Here is a 21,191-nt window from a genome sequence, read left to right as displayed (position 1 = left end):
CAGATGCATGGCAGATGCAGTTTAATGTGGATAAATGTGAGGTTATCCACTTTGGTGGTAAGAACGGGAAGGCAGATTATTATCTAAATGGAGTCAAGTTAGGAAAAGGGGAAGCACAACGAGATCTCGGTGTTCTTGTACATCAGTCACTGAAAGCAAGCATGCAAGTACAGCAGGCAGTGAAGAAAGCTAATGGCATGCTGGCCTTCATAACAAGGGGAATTGAGTATAGGAGCAAAGAGGTCCTTCTGCAGCTGTACAGGGCCCTGGTGAGACCACACCTGGAGTACTGTGTGCAGTTTTGGTCTCCAAATTTGAGGAAGGACATTTTTGCTGTTGAGGGAGTGCAGCGTAGGTTCACAAGGTTAATTCCCGGGATGGCGGGACTGTCATATGTTGAAAGGTTGGAGCGACTGGGCTTGTATACTCTGGAATTTAGAAGGATGAGAGGGGATCTGATTGAAACATATAAGATTATTAAGGGATTGGACACGCTGGAGGCAGGAAGCATGTTCCCGCTGATGGGTGAGTCCAGAACCAGAGGCCACAGTTTAAGAATAAGGGGCAGGCCACTTAGAACGGAGTTGAGGAAAAACTTTTTCACCCAGAGAGTGGTGGATGTATGGAATGCTCTGCCCCAGAAGGCTGTGGAGGCCAAGTCTCTGGATGCTTTCAAGAAAGAGATGGATAGAGCTCTTAGAGATAGTGGAGTGAAGGGATATGGGGATAAGGCAGGAACTGGATACTGATTGTGGATGATCAGCCATGATCACAGTGAATGGCGGTGCTGGCTCGAAGGGCCGGGTGGCCTACTCCTGCACCTATTGTCTATTGTCTTATGCAATCAATTATTCTGTGGTTTATCTTTGCAACTAATTTAGATCACTTTCTAGAGGTCGCTTTGACACTGAGGAGTCTTTTTATGTTGATCAGTGTCAAAACAAAGCTAAATTAAATCCACTGTGATTCAATGTTATCAAACAATAAAACGTTAAAATCTTCTGGGTGGTGTGGGGGAAGCTTGAATACTTTTTATAGGCATTGTCGAGCACACGCCTACAATGTTGTGCTGATGTTTTAAGCCTGGTTTATACTTCTGCATCAAATCTACGCTGTAGGTACCGCGTACCTTACGCCATACCCTACACCGTAGGGTGACGTGCACCTCCCCCAAAAAGTAACTCTTGCGTCTCCGGGACGCAGACCGCAACAGCTGTGATTGGTCCGCTGAGTAGCATCGCATTTCCTCCTATGCATTTCCGGTTGCTTTACTCCGCCATGTCTGAGCACACTGATCCGAAGTAAATGGTTAGAGTCGACGAACCAAATCGTCGAATCTACCTGCCGACATCCGAAGATGCTTGAAATGCATTTCCTCGCCCGTGTCTCTCACGAAGAAGCGCAACACGGTGGCATAGGAACCCCCACCGCCAACTAGCGTTTTGGCGGCGAATTGCAGAGCAACGCGGACGCAACAACGCATGCTTGCTACGGCGTAGAGCGACGCAGAAGCAATAAACCGGGCCTACGGCGTAGAGCGACGCAGAAGTATAAATCGGGCTTTAGCCGACTGCAAGATGGATCGAGCCCTTCCCTCCTACATCGCGCACCATTTTTTTCTTTCACCCACGTGCCTGTCTCAGCTGCAACTAATGTATCTGTCTCTGCCGCCAACCCCAATGGGGTATTCCACATGTCCGTCACTCTCGGTGGGGAAAAACTTGGCTCTGAAGTACCCCACCGCCCCACCACCACCATACTTTCCTCCAAACATCTCAAAATTATGCCCCCCTCAGACATAGGAGCAGAATTAAACCAATCAGTACGTCAAATCATGGCTGATTTGCCATCTCTCCCAACCCCGCTCTCCTGCCTTCTTCCCCGTAACCTTTGACGCCCCAGCTAGTCAGAAGCCCATCGACCTCCGTTTTAGATGTACCCAATGGCCTGGCCTCCGCAGTTCTCCATGGCAACGAATTCCACAGATTTCGCCACGCTCTGGCCAAAGCAGCAACTCCTCCCCGTCTCTGCGTGAACCACTTCTGCCCCCGGGGGAGAGGGGGAGCCTCTGGCGATCCGCTCAATCTACGCCTTTTATCGTCGGATCGCGTCTCGTGCTCCTTCGCTCCGGAGACAGAAACCCTCGCCTGCTCAACCTGTCATCTTACGACCATCTCTCGAGTCTGGGCAGCGTCCTGGTAGATCTCCTCCTGCACTCTCTCTGAAGCCTCCACGTTCTCCTTCCAACAAGATTAGAAGAGACGGGGGCGGGGAGGGGGAGCCACTCGGCCCATCGTTTCGTCATGGCTGATCCGTTTCCCCCCTCAGCCGCGTTCTGCTGTCTCCTCCCCGCAACCTTTGCCAACCAAGCACCCCGTCGGTCTCAGCCGGATTTGCACCCAGTGACTTGGCCTCCTGGGCCGCCCGTGGCAGTGATTTCCACAGATTCACCAATTCTCCGGCCGAAGAAATTCCTCCTCATCTCCGTGACAGATGGTTCCCCCCCCCCCCCGCTATTCTGACGCTGCGCCCACTGGTCCTCTACTCCCTCACTCGTCCTCTCCACACCTGCTCTGTCTACACCATCCAACTTTTCGATAGTTTTCAACGATATCGCCCTGTCCCACCCCGTTCTTCCAAATTCTGGTGAGTGCAGGCCCAGAGTCATCAAACACTCCTCATTCAATAACCCCTTCATTCCCCCAAAATCATTCTTGTGTTACTCGCCCTCTGAACCCCCTGCGACATCAGCACGTCCTTCGTTAGGTGAGGGGCCCAGTACTCCCAGTGAAACCTCAGCACTACGTGCAGGAGAAAATCTGCAGACGCTGGAAATCCAGAGTAACACATGCTCTCTCTCACCCTCTCACTCTCTCACTCTCTCTCCTGGAGGAACTCAGCAGGCCGGGCGGCGTCTGTGGAAAAGAGGGAACAGTCGACGTTTCGGGCCGAGAGCCTTCGGCAGGACTGGAGGGGAAAAAAAAATTAGGGGTAGATTTAAAAGGCGGAAGGAGGGGGAGAGAGAAAAATGGTGATGGGTGAAATTGGGGAGGGAGATGTTAAGTAGAGAGCTGTGAAGTTGATGGGTGAAGGAGATGCAGGGCTGGAGAAGGGGAGAGTCTGATAGGAGAGGACAGAAGGCCACAGGAGAAAGAAAAGTAGAGTGGGAGGCACGCCAGAGGGAGGCGATGGGCGAGTAAGGGGATGAGGTGAGAGAGGGAAAAGGGGGTGGGGAATGGTGAAGGAGAGGGATGGGGGTATTACCGGGAGTTCGAGAAACCTACGTTCATGCCATCGTGTTGGAGGGGACCCAGGCGGAATACAGGCCAGAAGTAGTGTGATCTCCCATTGGCTCCCCATTCCAATATGTCCGTCCACGGCCTCCTGCACTGTCATGATGAGACCACACTCGGGTTGGAGGAGCAACACCCTTTATTCCATCTGGGTGGCCTCCAACCTGATGGCATGAACATAGATTTCTGGAGCTCCTGGTAATCCCCTTCCTTCCTTTTCCTTTTCTCCTGACCTGCCCGTTGCCTCTTTGTCGTGCTCCTCCTCCTCCCCCCCCTCTTTCTTCCATGGCCTTCAATCAGACTTCTCCCCCCCCCATCTCTGTGTCTCTTCCACCAGTCGACTTCCCAGCTCTTCACTTCATCCCTCCCCCTCCCGCTTTCACCCATCACCTCGTGTTTCTCTCTCCTCTTCCCCCCACCTTTTGAATCAACTCCTCGGCTCTTTTTCTCCAGTCCTGCCGAAGGGTCTCGGCCCGAAACGTCGACCGTTCGCTCTTTCCCCCTGATGCTGCCCCTAGCCTGCTGAGTTCCCCCAGCATTGGGCGGGGGGGGGGGTCGGCAGAGTTAAAATATCTACAGCTGGACGTTTGAGATCTTCGGGCACAGGGCTCGAGAAAGGTGGCATAATGGACTTTTGACGTCGAAAGCCAGCGAGTTGTTTTGTTATGTCTCCCCGCTCGCTGTGAAAACGGAGACATCTCTTTATTAGAGAGAGAGAGAGAGCCTGTGGTTTGTCGTATACCGGGTGAAACGCGAAGTCTCTGCAGTAACCGCAAGTCTGTGTGTTTGCTATTGCTTTGCCCATGCTTGAGTGCTCAGTGGAGGGTGCAGATGTTTTTTTTTTGGTTGCCGGTGGGGGGAGGAGGAATTGTTGCTGTCACTTACGTGCGGGAGGGAGGGGAGTGACTTTGGGGTTCTAACATTTAATTGTCGTTCATTCTTTGGGGCACTCCTCTGTTTTCGTTGATGGTTGCGAAGAAAGAGCATTTCAGGATGTGTATTGTGTGCATTTTTCCGACATTAAGTCGGAGCTCTGAACGTGGGGAAGGTGTGAGATGCTGCGTTTTGGGAAGCTGAGACAGTGAGTGACCAGACCTCCGGAGAGTGTTTGTAAAATAGAGGGGCCCGAGGCGACTGGCGCACGGTTGCATGTCAGTGGCGACACTGTTAGACAGGGTGATCAGGAAGGCGTTCGGTGTGGCTCGCCGCACTTCAGTGGGTTCAATTTAATGCCAGGGAAACGTATGCAATATACATCCTGGAATTCGCTTTCTTCGCCAACGTCCACGAAAGCAGAGCAGTGCCTTACAGAAGGAATGACGGTTAAATGTTAGAACCCCAAAGCCCAAAACCCCAGCTCCCCCCTCCCACGAATAAGCAGCAGCAAAGCAACGATCTCCCCCTACCCCCCACCCAGCAAAAAAAGCATCAGCACCGTCCACCGAGCACTGGAGCGTGCGGCAAAGCATCACTAAAGACGCAGACTTGCAGTACCCCAAAGACTACTCATTCACCCAATAAGACTGCTGAACGGATCCTGACCCGGATCTAGGCTGTGCCCTCCAAATATCCGGACCTGCCTCTCGGTTTTTTTGCACTACCTTACTTTCCATTTTTCTATTTTCCATTTATGATTTATAATTTAAATTTTTAATGTTTACTATCGATTTGTAATCACAGGACAAAGGAGCAGAAGTAGGCCATTCGGCCCATCGAGTCTGCTCCGCAGCTCCCCCATGAGCTAAGCTATTCACCAGGGAGTGGGAAGCGCAGAATCAAATATCGCTGTGATGATTGTACGTTCTAGTATCATTTGTCTGGCAACAATAAAGTATTAAGTATTTGACATACCACAGGCTCCCTCTCTCTCTCCCTAATCAGGGAAAAAAGGGGTGTCCCCGTTTCACTTCTCAACTTGTCCTGCCTTGGCCCATTACATTACGGGTAAAGCCCTCCCAGCCACTGAGTATTGTTTGAGAACAGAGGATGAACGGAGAATGCTTGGGTGGGAGATGCGAGGGATTATAAAAAGGCTGCAAATCTTGAAAGACACGTAGGTGGGGGGGGGGTGAAGATGCTGCCTGCTCGTTCCCCTCTTCAGCAGGTCGGGTAACGTCTGCGGAGGGGGAATATAACTTTTTGGGACTGCGAAGGGGTGGGGGTCAGATGACGGAATAAGAAGGTGGGGAGTGGCGGGGGAGAAGGGAGGAGTACAGGCCTGGCGAGTGGTGGGCGAGGCCAAGTGTTAGCCAACCCCTGTGCTTGAGGGGAAGGGTATTTCCTGGCTGCGTTGCGGCCTGGTGCTGGGACGCCAATCAGAATTAGGTAGGTTATCACCGGCGTGTGTCGTGGAATTTGTTAACTTAGCAGCAGCAGTTCAGTGCAATACATAACATAGAAAAAAAAATAAGTAAATCAATTATAGTCTCCTCGTCGTGGCTATCCCTCGAGGTCGAGGATGATAGTCTTTGTTCTGTTGATCTACTTATGGGCTCTCAAGTGGCTTATGAGTCCAATCTTGGCTTTGAAAGTTCCTCCACATTCAGGACAGGTTGTTCCAGATGGCAGATCGGGCTTGGGCTGTTGCTGCCTCTCTTTCTGTTTTCTTTTCTTCTAATTCTGCACATCTGTTGGCTTCGAAAGTTGCTGTTCCTTCTCGGACGATGGCTTGCCAGAGTTTCAAGTCCTTGACATTTCTTCATGTTGGCTTTTAAGACGTCTTTGAATGACAGTATATGTACATTGAATAGAGTAAAAATGGTGCAAAAACAGAAATAATATATACAGTATATGAAAAGTGAAGTAGTATCCAAGGGTTCAATGTCCATTTCAGAATCGGACGGCGGAGGGGAAGAAGCTGTTCCTGAATCGCTGAGTGTGTGCCTTCAGGCTTCTGTATCTCCTACCTGATGGTAACAGTGAGAAAAGGGCATGTCCTGGGTGCTGGAGATCCTTAATAATGGACACTGCCTTTATGAGACACCGCTCCTTGAAGATGTACTGGGTATTTTGTCGGCTAGTGCCCGAGATGGAGCTGACTAAATTTGCAACCCTCAGCAGCTTCTTTCGGTCCTGTGCGGTAGACATCCCATCCCCCTCCCATACCAGACAGAGACGCAGCCTGTCAGAATGCTCTCCACGGTACATTTACACGGTCCATCAGCGGGAAATCCTACCAAAGGCAGTGTATTCGGCCCAGTACGTCACGGGTAAAACCCACCCAACCACTGAGCACATCCCCCTGGAGCGTTGTGGATTTTATATATTTTTTAAAAAAAAGCTGCATCCATCGTCAGAGATCCTCACCATCCAGGCCATGGTCTTTTCTCACTGCTGTCGTCAGGTAGAAGGTACAGGAGCCTCAGGACTTGCACCACCAGGTTCAGGAACAGTTACCACCTCCTCAACCATCTCTCTCCTTATTCGCTTTCTGGCGTTCCCACAACCAGTAGTCTCACTTTAAGGACTGTTACCTTGCTATGTCATGCTCCCATTATTTATTGCAATTTATTCATACTTGCATTTGCACAGTTTGTTGTCCGTTGGCCCTGTTTACAGTTGCCGTTCTGTCGATTTGCTGAGCGTGCCCGTGGGGGGAAGGAATCTCAGGGTTGTATGTGCTGATGTGTCTGTACTCTGACAATTAGATTAGGTTATGAGGACACTCAGTCCTCGTTTATTGTCATTTAGAAATGCATGCATTAAGAAATGATACAATGTTCCCCCGGAGTGATATCACAAAAAAAAGGACAAACCAAAGATTAACACTGACAAAACCACATAATTATAACATATAGTTACAGCATTGCAAAGTAATACCATAATTTGATAAAGAGCAGACCATGGGCACGGTAAAAAAAGACAATCTCAAGTACCGATCGACTCCCGATAGTCCCTGATAGCAGGCGGCAAAAAGGGAGAAACTCCCTGCCATAAAGTTCCAGGCACTGACAAATGCCGATGCATTGGAAGCACCCGACCACAGCCGACTCTGAGTCCGTCCGAAAACTTCGAACCTCCGACCAGCCCCTCCAATACAGCCTGCCGAGCGCCCTTGACCTCGTCCCGGCCGCCCGGCACCAAGCAAAGCCGAGGATTTGGGGCCTTCTCCGGAGATTCCGGACCACACAGTAGCAGTGGCAGCGACGCGGGCATTTCAGAAGTTTCTCCAGATGTTCCTCCGTGCTCTTACGTCTGTCTCCATCAAATCAGAAATGTGCACGGTACCCTACTTCGCCGCCATCTTCTCCTCCCTCTTACTTTGGACTGTAAAGTCGTCACCATTAATCAGAGACCCCGCTCACCCCAGACGTTCTTGCTCCTTCCACCCCCGACGGCAGAAGATACAAAAGCCTCCATGCACATCGCACCAGGCTCGAGGGCAGCTTCTGCCCCTCTGTAACAAGACTATTGAATGATTCTCCAGTGCAAGATGGACGTGACCTCAGAACCTACCTCATTATGACCTCAGAATCTGCCCTTTTGTGATCTCACAATCGGCCTCATCATGACCTCACACCTTATTGTCTACCTCACCGTGACCTCACACATTGTCTCCCTGCATTTCTCTGCAAGTGTGACGCCTCATTCTGGACTCTTCCTCCTTCACCTGTCCCTGCCTCGATCGCACCGGGTTATGAACGGTACATAGGGCAAGTTTTCCCCCCACTGTACCTCCCAGCAGTAGACCAATCTGCCATTTCGGTGAGAGGGGGGCAAGTTTAAAGGAGATGCTCAGAGCAAGTTTTGTTTGTTGAAGAGATTGCTGCGTGCTTGGGATGTTCTGCCCAAGATGGTGGTGGAGGGGTTTAAGAGGGTCTTAGATCGGCACATGAGCGTCCCGGGAAGAAAGGGATATGGGCTTTGTGTAGGCATGAGCGAATGGTTTTGACTAGTGGTCCCCAACTACCAGGCCGCGGACCGGAACCGGGCTGTGAGGAAACGATACGAGCCAGTTGCACCTTTCCTCATTCCCTGTCACGCACTGTTGAACTTGAACATAGGGTTGCCAACTGTCCCATATTTGCCGGGACATCCCGTATATTGGGCTAAATTGGTTTGTCCCACATGGGACCACCCTTGTCCCGTATTTCCCCTGCTAAGGTAGAGCGTTCCTATGAAACCTTTCGTGCCAAAATGGCGTAAAACAAAGAAGCAATTACCATTACTTTATATGGGAAAAGTTTTTGAGCGTTCCCAGACCCAAAAAATAACCAACCAAATCATACCAAATAACACATAAAACCTAAAATAACACTAACATACAGTAAAAGCAGGAATGATATGATAAATACACAGCCTATATAAAGTAGAAAAAATTTATGTACCGTGTAGTCGGGAAGATTAAGCCAAAACTGATTTGTGGGAAAAAATCGGTACGGACGTGCATGCGCAAGTCGCATATACACACGTCACACATGCACGCACAGGTGCCCGCGCAAGGCTTCATGGTCATGGTCGTCTTTCTCGGGGTAAACACAAGTATTTGACTGCTGCTTTTGTCCCGTATTTGGGAGTGTGAAAGTTGGCAACCCTATCTGTAAAAGACATGTTGAGGTGAGTTTAACCCTACTTGAACACCGCCCCCCCCCCCACCCCGGTTGGCTGGTCTGCAAGAATATTGTCAATATTACGCAGGTCCACGGTGCAAAAAGGGTTGGGGACCCCTGTTGTGACCACCGATTGCGGAGGCAGCTCAGTGCGTCACAGAAACCAGCCAACCCTCTGAGGATTCTGTGTTTCTTCCTGCCTCGGTCTGCCGGCTAAGCAGAGACCCCCACCCACCCCGGATAATTCCCACTTCATCCCCCCCCCCCCCAGTTCCTGTCGGGCAGAAGATGCAAAAGCCTGAAAGCACATTGAATCAGGGTCAAGGGCGGCTGCTGCCCTTCTGCGATAATGGTTCCCTCGCGCGATGGACCCCTCACCTCGTAATCTACCTCACGACGATCGTGCATCGTATTGTTGACCTGCGCTGCCCTCTCACAGTAACCGTGACACTTTATTCTGCACCCCCGTTGTTGTTGTTGTTTTCCCTGGGGGGTTCGACCTCAATGCACTGTGTAATGATCTGGTCTGTGTGAACGGTAAGCCAGACAGGTTTTTCATTGTATCTCGGTACGTGTGACAATTAGAAAGCAATTCTGATTATTTCTTCAGAATTGGGTGTAATGTCACCGGCGTATGTCGTGAAATTTGTCGACATAGCAGCGGCAGTTCAATGCATGATAGTATAGAGAAAAAATATAAGTATGTGCATATCAAACAGTTCAATTAGAGATAGTGCAAAAGCAGACGCAATTTAAAAAAAACAGTGAGGTAGTGTCCATGGGTTCAATGTCCATTTAGGAATCGGATGGCAGAGGGGAAGAAGCTGTTCCTGAATCGCTGAGTGTGTGGCTTCAGGCTTCTGTACCTCCTACCTGATGGTAACAGTGAGAACAGGGCATGTCCTGGGTGTTGGGGGTCCTCAGTGATGCACAGAGCACACACAAAATACGTGTGTGTGTGTGTGTATACACACGTACAGTGGCATGCAAAAGTTTGGTCACCCCTGTGAATAGTTGAGCAGGAGATGAACTGATCTCGAAAAGTCATAAAGTTAAAGATGAGACTTTCTTTTCAACATTTTAAGCAATGTTAGTGTATTATTTTTGTTTTGTAGAATTTTAGAGGGAAAAGAAGGAGAGGAGCACCATGCAAAAGATTGGGCACTTCAGCAGATTTGAGCTCTCAGATAATTTTTTTACCAAGGTCTCAGACCTTAATTAGCTTGTTTGGGCTCACAGTCATCATTAGGAAAGGCCAGGTGATGCAAATTTCAAATCATTATAAATACCCTGACTCCTCAAACCTTGTCCCAACAATCAGCAGCCATGGGCTCCTCTAAGCAGGTGCCCAGCACTCTGAAGATTTAATCCACAAAGCAGAGAAAGCTATAAGAAGATAGCAAAGCGTTTTCAGGTAGCTGTTTCCTCAGTTTGTAATGTAATTAAGAAATGGCAGTTAACAGGAACAGTGGAGGTCCAGTTGAGGTTTGGAAGACCAGGAAAACTTTCCGAGAGAACTGCTCGTAGGATTGCTAGAAAAGGCAAATCAAAACCCCCGTTTGACTGCAAGAGACCTTCAGGAAGATTTAGCAGACTCTGGAGTGGTGGTGCAGTGTTCTACTGTGCAGCGACACCTGCACAAATATGACCTTCATGGAAGAGTCATCAGAAGAAAACCTTTCCTGCATCCTCACCACAACATTCAGCGTCAGAAGTTTGCAAAGGAACATCTCAACAAGCCTGATGCATTCTGGAAACAAGTCCTGTGGACTGATGAAGTTAAAATAGAACGTTTTGTCCGCAATGAGCAAAGGTATGTTTGGAGAAAAAAGGATGCAGAATTTCATGAAAAGAACACCTCTCCAACTGTTAAGCACGGGGGTGGATCGATCATGCTTTGGCCTCGTGTTGCAGCCAGTGGCGCTGGGAATATTTCACTGGTAGAGGGAAGAATGAATTCAATTACATGCCAGCAAATTCTGGAAGCAAACATCACACCGTCTGTAAAAAAGCCGAAGATGAAAAGAGGACGGCTTCTACAACAGGATAATGATCCTAAACACACTTCATAATCCACAATGAACTACCTCAAGAGGAGCAAGCTAAAGGTTTTGCCATGGCCCTCACAGTGCCCTGACCTAAAGATCATCGAGAATCTGTGGATAGACCTCAAAAGAGCAGTGCATGCAAGACCACCCAAGAATCTCACAGAACTAGAAGCCTTTTGCAAAGAAGAATGGGCGAAAATCCCCCAAACACGAATTGAAGACTCAGCTGGCTACAGAAAGCGTTTACAAGCTGTGAGACTTGCCAAAGGGGGTGTTACTAAGTACTGACCATGCAGGGTGCCCAAACTTTTGCTTCCGGCCCTTTTCCTATTTTGTTATATTGAAACTGTAAAAGATGGAAATAAAAAAGTAAAAAAGAAATAAATATCTGGACACTCAGAAGAAGTGCGATAAGGATCAGATGAAGAACGCTTTAAGGAAGTGCAAGATCAGACCCGAGGACCTGGAGCAGGTTGCTGCTGACCGTACCACTTGGTGACGGCTGTGTAGGGATGGGGTTCGTATTCTGAAGATGGAAAGAACAGCCAGAAGACAGCAGAAGAGAGCCAGGAGAAATGCAGACATGGTTGCTACCACTACCACAGATACATTTCCCACCTGCAATAGAGCTTGTGGGTCCAGGATAGGACTGTATAGTCATCAAAGATCTCACCGTTAAAGGAGTGGATCATCGGATTTCGACAGACAACCAAAGAAAAAGAATAATATATGTATATTTACGTATTACTTTGCTCCGTTTGGAATAGCAGGTGTTACCAAGTACTGACCATGCAGGGGGCCCAAACTTTTGCTTCGCAGCCTTTTCCTTTTTTGTTATTTTGAAACTGTAAAAGATGGAAATAAAAAAAGTAATCTTGCTTAAAATACTGAAGAAATGCGTCATCTTTAACTCTCTGCCTTTTGGAAATCAGGTCATCTTTTACTCGTTTAGCTATTCACGGTAACAAATTTTGACCAGGGGTGCCCAGACTTTTGCTTACCACTGTACATATATAAAAACACTGTAATTGATTTACTCAAGCGACACACACAAAATTCGGGAGGAACTCAGCAGCATCTAATGGGGGGGGGGAAGCGCAGTCGACATTTCGGACAGAGACCCTTCGGCAGGCCATTAACAATGGCCACCGCCTTCCTGAGGCACTGCCTCGTGAAGCTGTCTTGGGTGCTACGGAGGATGGTACCCGTGACGGAGCTGACTAATTTTATAAGTTTCTGTAGCTTCTTTCGATCCTGTGCAGCTCCTCCCCAACCCCGCTTCTTACTAGATAGATCGGGACATTGAGTACAGAAGTCGGAGGGTGTTGTGCAGTTTTATAAACTGGCAGTGACACTCTGGGTAGCGACGGAAGTTTTGGTTCTGATTTTTCTATTCTTCCCCCCCCCCCCCCCCCCCGCTGGACGTATACAAACCCCGTGGTGATGGTGGACTGCCTGCTTTCCTGTGGACCTGGCAGTTAGCTTTAGTTTTCGTCTGCTCCAAACCAGGCAGTAATGGCCGACGTGAGGATATTCTCTGGATTACATATCTGGGGAAGATGGAGTTTTACCAATGGCTGCAGGAAATAGATCCTCTGCCGAGCCTTTTTGTTTTGTTGGGGAAGAGCAAACGTTCTGCCCACGGGAAGTCCCGCGAATTTAGGTACAAGGATGTCCCAAGGTCACCAGACAAAGGAGCAGAAGTAAGCTATTTGGCCCATCGAGTCTGCTCCGCCACTCCACCATGAGCTAAACTCTTCTCTCATCTGGATCTAATTTGTGGCTTTTTCCCCATATCCCTTGATACCCTGACTAATTAGATACCTATCAATCTCCTCCTCAAGCACCCTCAATGATCAGGCCTCCACAATCATTGCCAGCACTGTTCGCCGTAGCGAAAATCTCACGCAAGTGCTCTCGGCAGAAAATCTCACGCAAGCGCTGTTGGCAAAAACACTCTCTCCAGTAACCTTTAAGCTACGAAGCTGCCAATTCATACTAAATAACACGTAAAAATACACAGCCGATATAAGGCAGAAATAATGTACGTACTGTGTAGTATCACTTACGGGAATTGGGACAGTGCCGAGCACACTGATGATGGTGTGTTAGATTGAGTCGTCGCAGGTTGGGGTGCTGCAGTGGCCCCCACCCTCCCGGCTGCCGACCCGATACATTGCTGCGAAGAACGCAGGGGTAGCTGGGACGCACCCAGCACATCTTTAAGAAAAAAGCTGAAATAAACATGCTAATTAATTAGTTGCTGCCCGACACGTAACTGTTGGCCCAGATCAGAGGCTTATTTCAGCTTTTTTCTGAAAGATGTGCTGTATGCCTCCTGGCTACTGCTGCATTCTCCGCAAATCGGTATCTGCCTGTGGGTTGAGGTGGTGGGACACTGGGGTGTCATCTCGTCGTCGTCTGTTTCCATTAGGGCAAGCAGTTCATCTTCTCCAATGCCCACCTCGATGTCAAAGGTCGAGGTTCGTCATCTGCTGTGGCTGATGTGGAAGGCTTGCTTGACTGCTGAGACTCGCGCATTTTTCTATCATACAGTTCTTTGTAAGTACTCAAACCATCCTGCAAATATCCCCTAAACCTACGTACCCTTTCAAAATTAAAGTCGTACTTTATCATTGCAGCGAAAATCTCACGCAGTTGCTTCGCGTTCATTTCGCTAATAAATTCAGTTTCGATCGTTATCCTTTCCTCTTCCAATTGCATCAGCTCTTCATCTATCAGTTCTTGGTCATGGAATGCCAAAACCTCTTCAACGTCGTATTCATCAACTTCCACAAGCCAAGCTCACTTTGTCCTTACTTCGTTCACTACGATCAAAACGCTTAATTATGTCTAGTTTTACGCTAAGTGTAACACCCTTACTCTTTCAGGCTCTTCTGACACCTTGGAACTCATCTTGCTAACGGCGGCTCAATGCAACGTGTTTCAGCAATGCCGTTCCGAATCCGGGGGAGAGCGGCTGCCTTTTATCACGCGCTGATTTTTTTCGTAACAGTGAAAACACCTTCTGTTAGTGAAAACAGGGAACTAATGCAGGTCTTTCGTAACAGTGAGGTTTCGTAAAGCGAGCGTTCGAAAAGCGGGGGACACCTGTATACGGGAGGTCCCGGCATATACGGGGCAGTTGGCAGCCCTATGTTCAAGTTGGAACAGTGCGTGACAGGGAATGAGGAAAGGTGCAGCTGACTCGTATCATCAAATCATATTGTTTCCTCGCGGCCCGGTAGCACATGCTTTGCGGCCCGGTGGTTGGGGACCGCTGTCCAAAGGGATCTGACAGCCAAGCATATCTTTATCACTCTCCTCCCCCCAACACCCATCTGTGAACCGGGGGGTGGGGGGGGGAGTGGAGACTGCTTCGTTGAGCGCCTACGCGTTGTCTGCCGGAGGCGGAACTTCCCAGTGGCCAAGCGTTTGAATTCCGATTCCCATTCCGACATTTCGGTCCACGGTCTCCTCCCGTGCTACGCGGAGGCCACCCTCGGGGTGGAGGAGCAGCACCTTGTGTTAAGTCTGGAGAACATTCAACCTGATGGCGTGAACGTTGGTTTCTCCTTCCAATATATTAAAAAAAAATTTCCCTCTCCCTGCCTCCTATTCCCAACTCTGGACTTTAACCGCTTCTCGCCTGCCGATCACTTCCCCCTGGCTCCCCTCCTCTTTCCCCCTCTCCACTCCTATTAGATTCCTCTCTCTCCGGCCCTTTTTACCTTTCCTACCCATCTGGCTTCACCCATCACCTTTCAGCTATCCTCCTCTTTATATTCTGTCATTCTCCATCTTCATTTTCGGTCCTGCTGAAGGGTCTTGGCCCAAAATGGCGACCGTTTAGTCATTTGTGTGCATGTTGCTCTGGATTTCCAGCATTTGCAGAATTTCTCTTGTTTATAAACAGTAATTTGCATTTTTTTAAAAAAAGTTTTTAACCATTTCCGTGAAAATTCAACTAATTGCGACAGCAGCTTAACTGGGGCCAAAATGGCCTCTTCGCAGTGTAGCCCAGTTAATCGCAGTCCGCTGTTCTACCTTGAGATTCATTTTCTTGTAGCTATTCACCAGAGAAATAAAGAAATGCAGCAGTATTTCTAAAAAAAAAGCTACATGGAACCATAAACTGACAAATTGTGCAAATCATACTTTATACTTTACTGTCACCAAACAATTGATACTAGAGCGTACAATCATCACAGCAATATTTGATACTGTGCTTCGCGCTCCCTGGAGTACAAATCGATAGTAAATATTAAAAATTTAAATTATAAATCATAAATAGAAAATAGAAAAATGGAAAGTAAGGTAGTGCAAAACAAACCGAGAGGCAGGTCCGGATATTTGGAGGGTACGGCCCAGATCCGGGTTAGGATCCGTTCAGCAGTCTTATCACAGTCGGAAAGAAGCTGTTCCCAAATCTGGCCGTACGAGTCTTCAAGCTCCTGAGCCTTCTCCCGGAGGGAAGAGGGACGAAAAGTTTTTGGCTGGGTGGGTCGTATTCTTGATTATCCTGGCAGCACTGCTCCGACAGCGTGCGGTGTAAAGTGAGTCCACGGACGGAAGATTGGTTTGTGTGATGTGCTGCACTGTGTTCACGATCTTCTGCAGCTTCTTCCGGTCTTGGACAGGACAACTTCCATACCAGGTTGTGATGCACCCTAGAAGAATGCTTTCTGCGGTGCATCTATAAAAATTAGTGAGGGTTTTAGGGACAGGCCAAATTTCTTTAGCTTCCTCAGGAAGTAAAGGTGCTGGTGGGCTGCCTTGGCAGTGGACTCTGCTTGGTTGGACCAAGTCAGGTCATTTGTGAGAATTCCTTCGTCTTGCTGACATTGAGTGCTAGGTTATTGTATAAGATGGGAAATAAATAATCTTGACGATACTTTGAAGGCGGAAACCGTCAAAGCCCAAATGTTGGTTGTGGAGTCAGGTTTTTTTTCGGTGGTGACTGAAGCAGATGCACGTCCGTTCAGGAGCTTGATGGTGGCAGGGTATTAACTGTTGGTGAACCGAGGTGATGTGGCACTGAAGGCTGCTCTTCCTCCTGCCTGAGGGGAGACCGTGGCCGGGATGGTGGTGTGGGGGTGGGGGGCGGTGGAGACGCACCTTTGATGATGGCTGCTGCTTTCTTGTGGCAGCGCTCCTTGTAAGTGCGTTCCGCGGTGGGAACTACTGCCTGGTTCGGGAAATTGCACCATCTCGGATCACAAGACCCTGCGGCGGATAGTGAGGTCAGCTGAGAAGATCGTCGGCGTCTCTCTCCTCCCGCCATTACAGACATTTACACCACGCGCTGCACCCGTAAACCCAGCAGCATTATGAAGGACCCCACACACCCCTCATGCAAAACCCTTCTCCCTCCTGCCATCTGGCAAAAGGCACCGAAGCATTCGGGCTCTCACGACCAGACTGTGCAACAGTTTCTTCCCCCCAAGCCATCAGACTCCTCAATACCCAGAGTCTCGACTGACATCTACATCATTTATTATTATATTGTAATTTGTCCTCTACTGTGCCAATTGTCTTGTTTATTATTTATTGTACTGCCCTGCACTGTTTTGTGCACTTTATGTAGTCCTGTGTAGGTCTGCAGTCCAGTGTAGTTTTTGTGTTGTCTTACATAGTCCAGTGTAGCCTTGTGTTGTCTCACTTAAGGTTGATTTATATTTGAGCATCAAATCTACACAGTAAGTACCGCGTACCCTACACCGTAGGGTGACGTGCACCTCCCCAAAAATGTAACTCGCGCGTCGCGGCAGCGCAGACCGCAGCAACTGTGATTGGTCCACTTGGTAGTATTGCATTTCCGCCTACGCATTTCTGGTTGCTTTACTCCGCTATGTCTGCACACTGATGCGAAATAGATGGTTGGAGACGATGAACCAAATCGTCAAATCTACCTGCCGACGTGTGAAAATATTTGAAATACATTTCCTGGTCCATGTCTCTCACGAAGAAACTCAACACAGTGGCATAGAAACCCCACCGCCGACTAGTGTTTTGGCCGTGAATTGCAAAGCGACACAGACACAGCTACACATGCGCGCGACGGCGTCGGGCTACACAAAAGTATAAAACAAGCCTACGGACAACTGTAAATCAGCCTTTAGTCCAGTGTAGTTTTGTTGTTTCGTGTAGCACTGGGGTCCTGGAGGAATGTTGTTTTGTTTTTACTGTGTACTGTACCAGCAGCTTATGGTCGAAATACTTTATATTTTATTGTCGCCCATTGATACTAGAACGTACAATCATCACAGCGATATTTGATTCTGCGCTTCCCGCTCCCTCGATTGCAAATATTAAAAATTAAAAACAGTAAAAATTAGTTAATATTAAAAATTTAAATTATAGATCATAAATAGAAAATAGAAAAATGGAAAGTAAGGTAGTGCAAAAAAACCGAGATGCAGGTCCGGATATTTGGAGGGTACGGCCCAGATCCGGGTCAAGATCCGTTCAGCAGTCTGATCACAGTTGGAAAGAAGCTGTTCTCAAATCTGGCTGTACGAGTCTTCAAGCTCCTGAGCCTTCTCCCGGAGGGAAGAGGGATGAAAAGTGTGTTGGCTGGGTGGGTCGTGTCCTTGATTATCCTGGCAGCACTGCTCCGACAGCGTGCGGTGTAAAGTGAGTCCACGGATGGGAGATCGGTTTGTGTGATGTGCTGTGTTCACGATCTTCTGCAGCTTCTTCCGGTCTTGGACAGGACAACTTCCATACCAGGTTGTGATGCACCCTAGAAGAATGCTTTCTAGAGTGCATCGATAAAAATTAGTGAGGGTTTTAGGGGACAGGCCAAATTTCTTTAGTTTTCTCAGGAAGTGAAGGTGCTGGTGGGCCTTCTTGGCAGTGGACTCTGCTTGGTTGGACCAAGTCAGGTCATTTGTGATATTGACCCCGAGGAACTTAAATCCTTTGACCTGTTCCATTTGCGACAATAAAAAAGCGACTTGACTTGAAGGGCCCCGATGGTAACACGCGCAAGGCGCTGGAGGTGCTCGGCAGCATCTGTGGAAAAGGAGTAAGCGGTTGACGCTTCAGGTCCTGGCACAGGGTCTCGGACTGAAACCTCGACTGCTTACATTTTTTCCGTAGATGCCACCAAGACTGCTGAGCAACCCCTGCCCCCACCAGCCCCCAGCATTTTGTGCTTGTTGCTTGGGTTTCCGTCCTCTGCCCTCGTGTGAGAGCTTTGATTGTGAAGGACGGTGCTTCTGTTCACCACTTTGCAGTCTTCCATTCCTGAGGCAGCGGTGTTTTTCCGCACCAGGCCCTCAGGTAACCGGTTTTCCTGCTGAGCAGGAAAAATTAGCACACACCAGTTAGACTTCTAATGCGCTCTTTTCGGGACTGCCCAAGAAAGTTTTTTTTAAAACATCAGCTACAACTTGTTCAAAACACAGCAGGGAAGAATCTTAACCAAACATAAATTGAGCATATTTCACCAGATTTGGCATTGTTACACTGGCTGACTGTGACCGTAGAGTAATTTTAAAGCACTTTTAATTGCACGTAAGGCTCTGAATAGTCCAGCTCCTTGGCATATTTCGGAGCGTCCGTCCCCTGGCGTCACTAATCATAATCTGCAGAAACTGGTGTGCTCAGTATTCCTCGAGCCAAGCATTCAGGAAGTGGTGATGCAGCGTTTTGGTCTTGGGCACCAAAAGTCTGGAATACTCGACCGATACCTCTTTCAACAGCCCCAACCCCATCCCCGTTTGTGTTCCTGCCTTTCTGAATTGCTGTTTCGTGCGATTTTGACGGAGGCGGCCAGCAGTCAAGTGGTTGGCCACAGCACTTTGCAGGCGACCTGGGTTCAATTCCCGCCCCTACCGCTGAGGAGCTTGTAAGTTCTCCCCGTGACCGTGTGGGTTTCCTCCGGGTGCTCCGGTTCCCTCCCACAGTCCGAAGATGGACCGGTCGGGAGGTTAATTGGGCGTTGCAAATTGCCCCGCGATTAGGCTCGATGAGGGAGGAGGGCCAACTCCCAGGAGATCAACCGTGTCCGAGAGCCTCCAGCCACCCCGTGTGGCACCGACAGTCACTGAGATTGCAACCCCCCCCCCCCGCCAGTTCTGATGTTGGGTCTGAGCAACGGCTGAGCCTCTTGACCACGTCGGTGTGCTCTTATGCACTTGAGTCGCCGCTATGTGATTGGTTGGTCAGATGTTTGCGTTAACGAGCCGGTGTTCCAGGTGTCCCGAGCAAAGCCGCCACTTGTGATCCTTACCTCTGCTGATTATCTTAACCCTTCCCTTGCCAACTCTCTAACACAGGGGTCCCCAACCTTTTTTTGCACCGCGGACCGGTTTAATATCGACAATATTCTTGCGGACCGGCAGACCGATGGCGGTGGGCGGGGGGGTGTTCAAGTAGGGTTAAACTCACATCAACATGTCTTTTACAGTTAGGGTTGCCAACTTTCTCACTCCCAAATAAGGGACAAAAGTAGCAGTCAAATATGGGACACTTGTGTTTACCCCGAGAAAGACGACCATGACCGTGAAGCCTTGCGCGGGCATCTGTGTGCGCATGCGTGACGTACGTGTACGTGCCAATTTTTTTTCTCTACAAATCGGCTTTGGCTTAATCTTCCCGATTCTGTTAAGTGAAACTACACTGTACATACATTATTTCTACTTCATACAGGCTGCATATTTATCATATCATTCCTGCTTTTACTATACGTTAGTGTTAGTTTAGGTTTGATGCGTTATTTGGTATGATTTGGCGGGTTATTTCAAGTTCCAACAGTGGGCGTGACAGGGAATGAGGAAAGGTGCAGCTGACTTGTACCGTTTCAGGTCGACAAATCACACCGTTCCCTCGCGGCCTGGGTAGCGCGTGCTTTGCGGCCCGGTGGTTGGGGACCACTGCTTTAACACACCGTCTTCTCTTTTTTTCTCTCTCTCTCCCTCTCTCAGTTCTTGAACAAGCAGCAGCGGATCCTGGCGCTGGGCCAGCGGGACCGGCGGGGAGAGGAGGAGGAGGAGGAGGCGGCCCTCCGCCTGGAGGAGGGCTGGGAGGGGCCCGGGGCCACCCCTTGGCCCCGGCCGGCCGGCTGGAACCCCCGGCGCTGCGCGGACCGGCCCCACCGGCCGCCGCGGGGGGCCTCCCACGGGGAGGGTCCCGGGGCCGCCCCGTCCCAGCGCCGGCGCAAGGCAGAGTACCCCCGCCGCAGGAGCTGCATCTCCTTCACCTACCGCGCCGCCGAGGGCGGGGGCTGCCGCCCCGAGGAGGGGGAGGCGGAGACGGCCGAGAACAGGTGAGGGGCGGGGGGGGGCGGAGTGGGCGGGAGGAGTCGGGCGCGTCGCGGGAGGGTGTGCGCCGAGGCGAGGGAACCTCTGGGTGGGGAACCCCGGGGAAATCGCGCACGTGCGCACAGGGCCAAAGGAGCTGAGCAGGTTGAGCTGCATCTATGGGGGGTGGTGTTGGTAGGGGGAGAGAGAGACGATCGGTTTTTATTCTCAGCGAGGGGGTGCACGTGCTGTGGCGTGGAGGAAATCACTGGAAGGACAGAGATACGAAGCAGCTTTTTCATTCGACATCACGAGGTACAGCAGGCATCATACGGACGGAGACGCTTTCGGTAGAAGGGTCTGCTGGCCCAGTGTGGGCTCCATATGCTAAACACAAAAGGCAATCGCTACTTAAAAAGTTATAGACAATGCTTCCTTTTGAAGCTGCGTACAAACATCACACCTTCTGACTTCATCCTCTCCTCCCGACGCCAACATGTCTGGGGTGCTACTCACAGCCTTTAGGAGTGCAAGTTAAATCCACGATACATTTATCTGATATTTTACGTGCTAATATAGAGGACAGTTAATATTGTAAAGTATAGATGATACTGACTTCGAAACAACCTGTAAACTTCACACTTCCATCCGCAGCGTCTGGGCTAGTATCCCGATATTTACAGCTTTTAGGGAATGCGAAGACTGGTGGCCAGAGTCATTTACGTGCAAATGAAACATCCACCCAAAAACTCACTCTTAACACACGCAAGGCAGTGGTGAGGCCGGGCTTGGAGCACCGCCTGCAGTTCGTTCTTTTTGTGTTTTTTTGGCTGACCCTATCGCAGGACGGAGTCCGGCTGGTGGTGTAGCGGCATCAGTGCTGGACTTTGGAGTGGGAGTTCCCGAGTTCGAATCCAGCAGGCTCCCGTGAAGAGCTGGTGATCTCTTTTCAAAAAAAAGTCACCCGGCAGAAGGCAATGGCAAACCATTGCTGTGACTTGCCTAGCACGCGATTTCCAATACATCACAAGCGGCGTGGAAGGAAATCGTCCA

The 21,191-nt window shown here is 49.5% G+C and overlaps 1 protein-coding gene across 1 annotated transcript in view; it reads left to right on the top strand.

Moving 5' to 3' along the window:
• zfp91 (ZFP91 zinc finger protein, atypical E3 ubiquitin ligase) overlaps positions 1-21,191 on the top strand; it is a 121,804-nt gene that overhangs the window by 14,793 nt on the left and 85,820 nt on the right. The window contains exon 2 of the mRNA XM_063036731.1: positions 19,824-20,164. Within this exon, the coding sequence (XP_062892801.1) occupies positions 19,824-20,164 (341 nt within the window). The remainder of the gene's footprint in view (positions 1-19,823; positions 20,165-21,191) is intronic.

Source organism: Mobula hypostoma, chromosome 31 (assembly GCF_963921235.1).
Source record: "Mobula hypostoma chromosome 31, sMobHyp1.1, whole genome shotgun sequence".
Taxonomy (NCBI): Eukaryota; Metazoa; Chordata; class Chondrichthyes; order Myliobatiformes; family Myliobatidae; genus Mobula; species Mobula hypostoma.
This window is presented reverse-complemented; position numbering and strand designations above follow the sequence as displayed.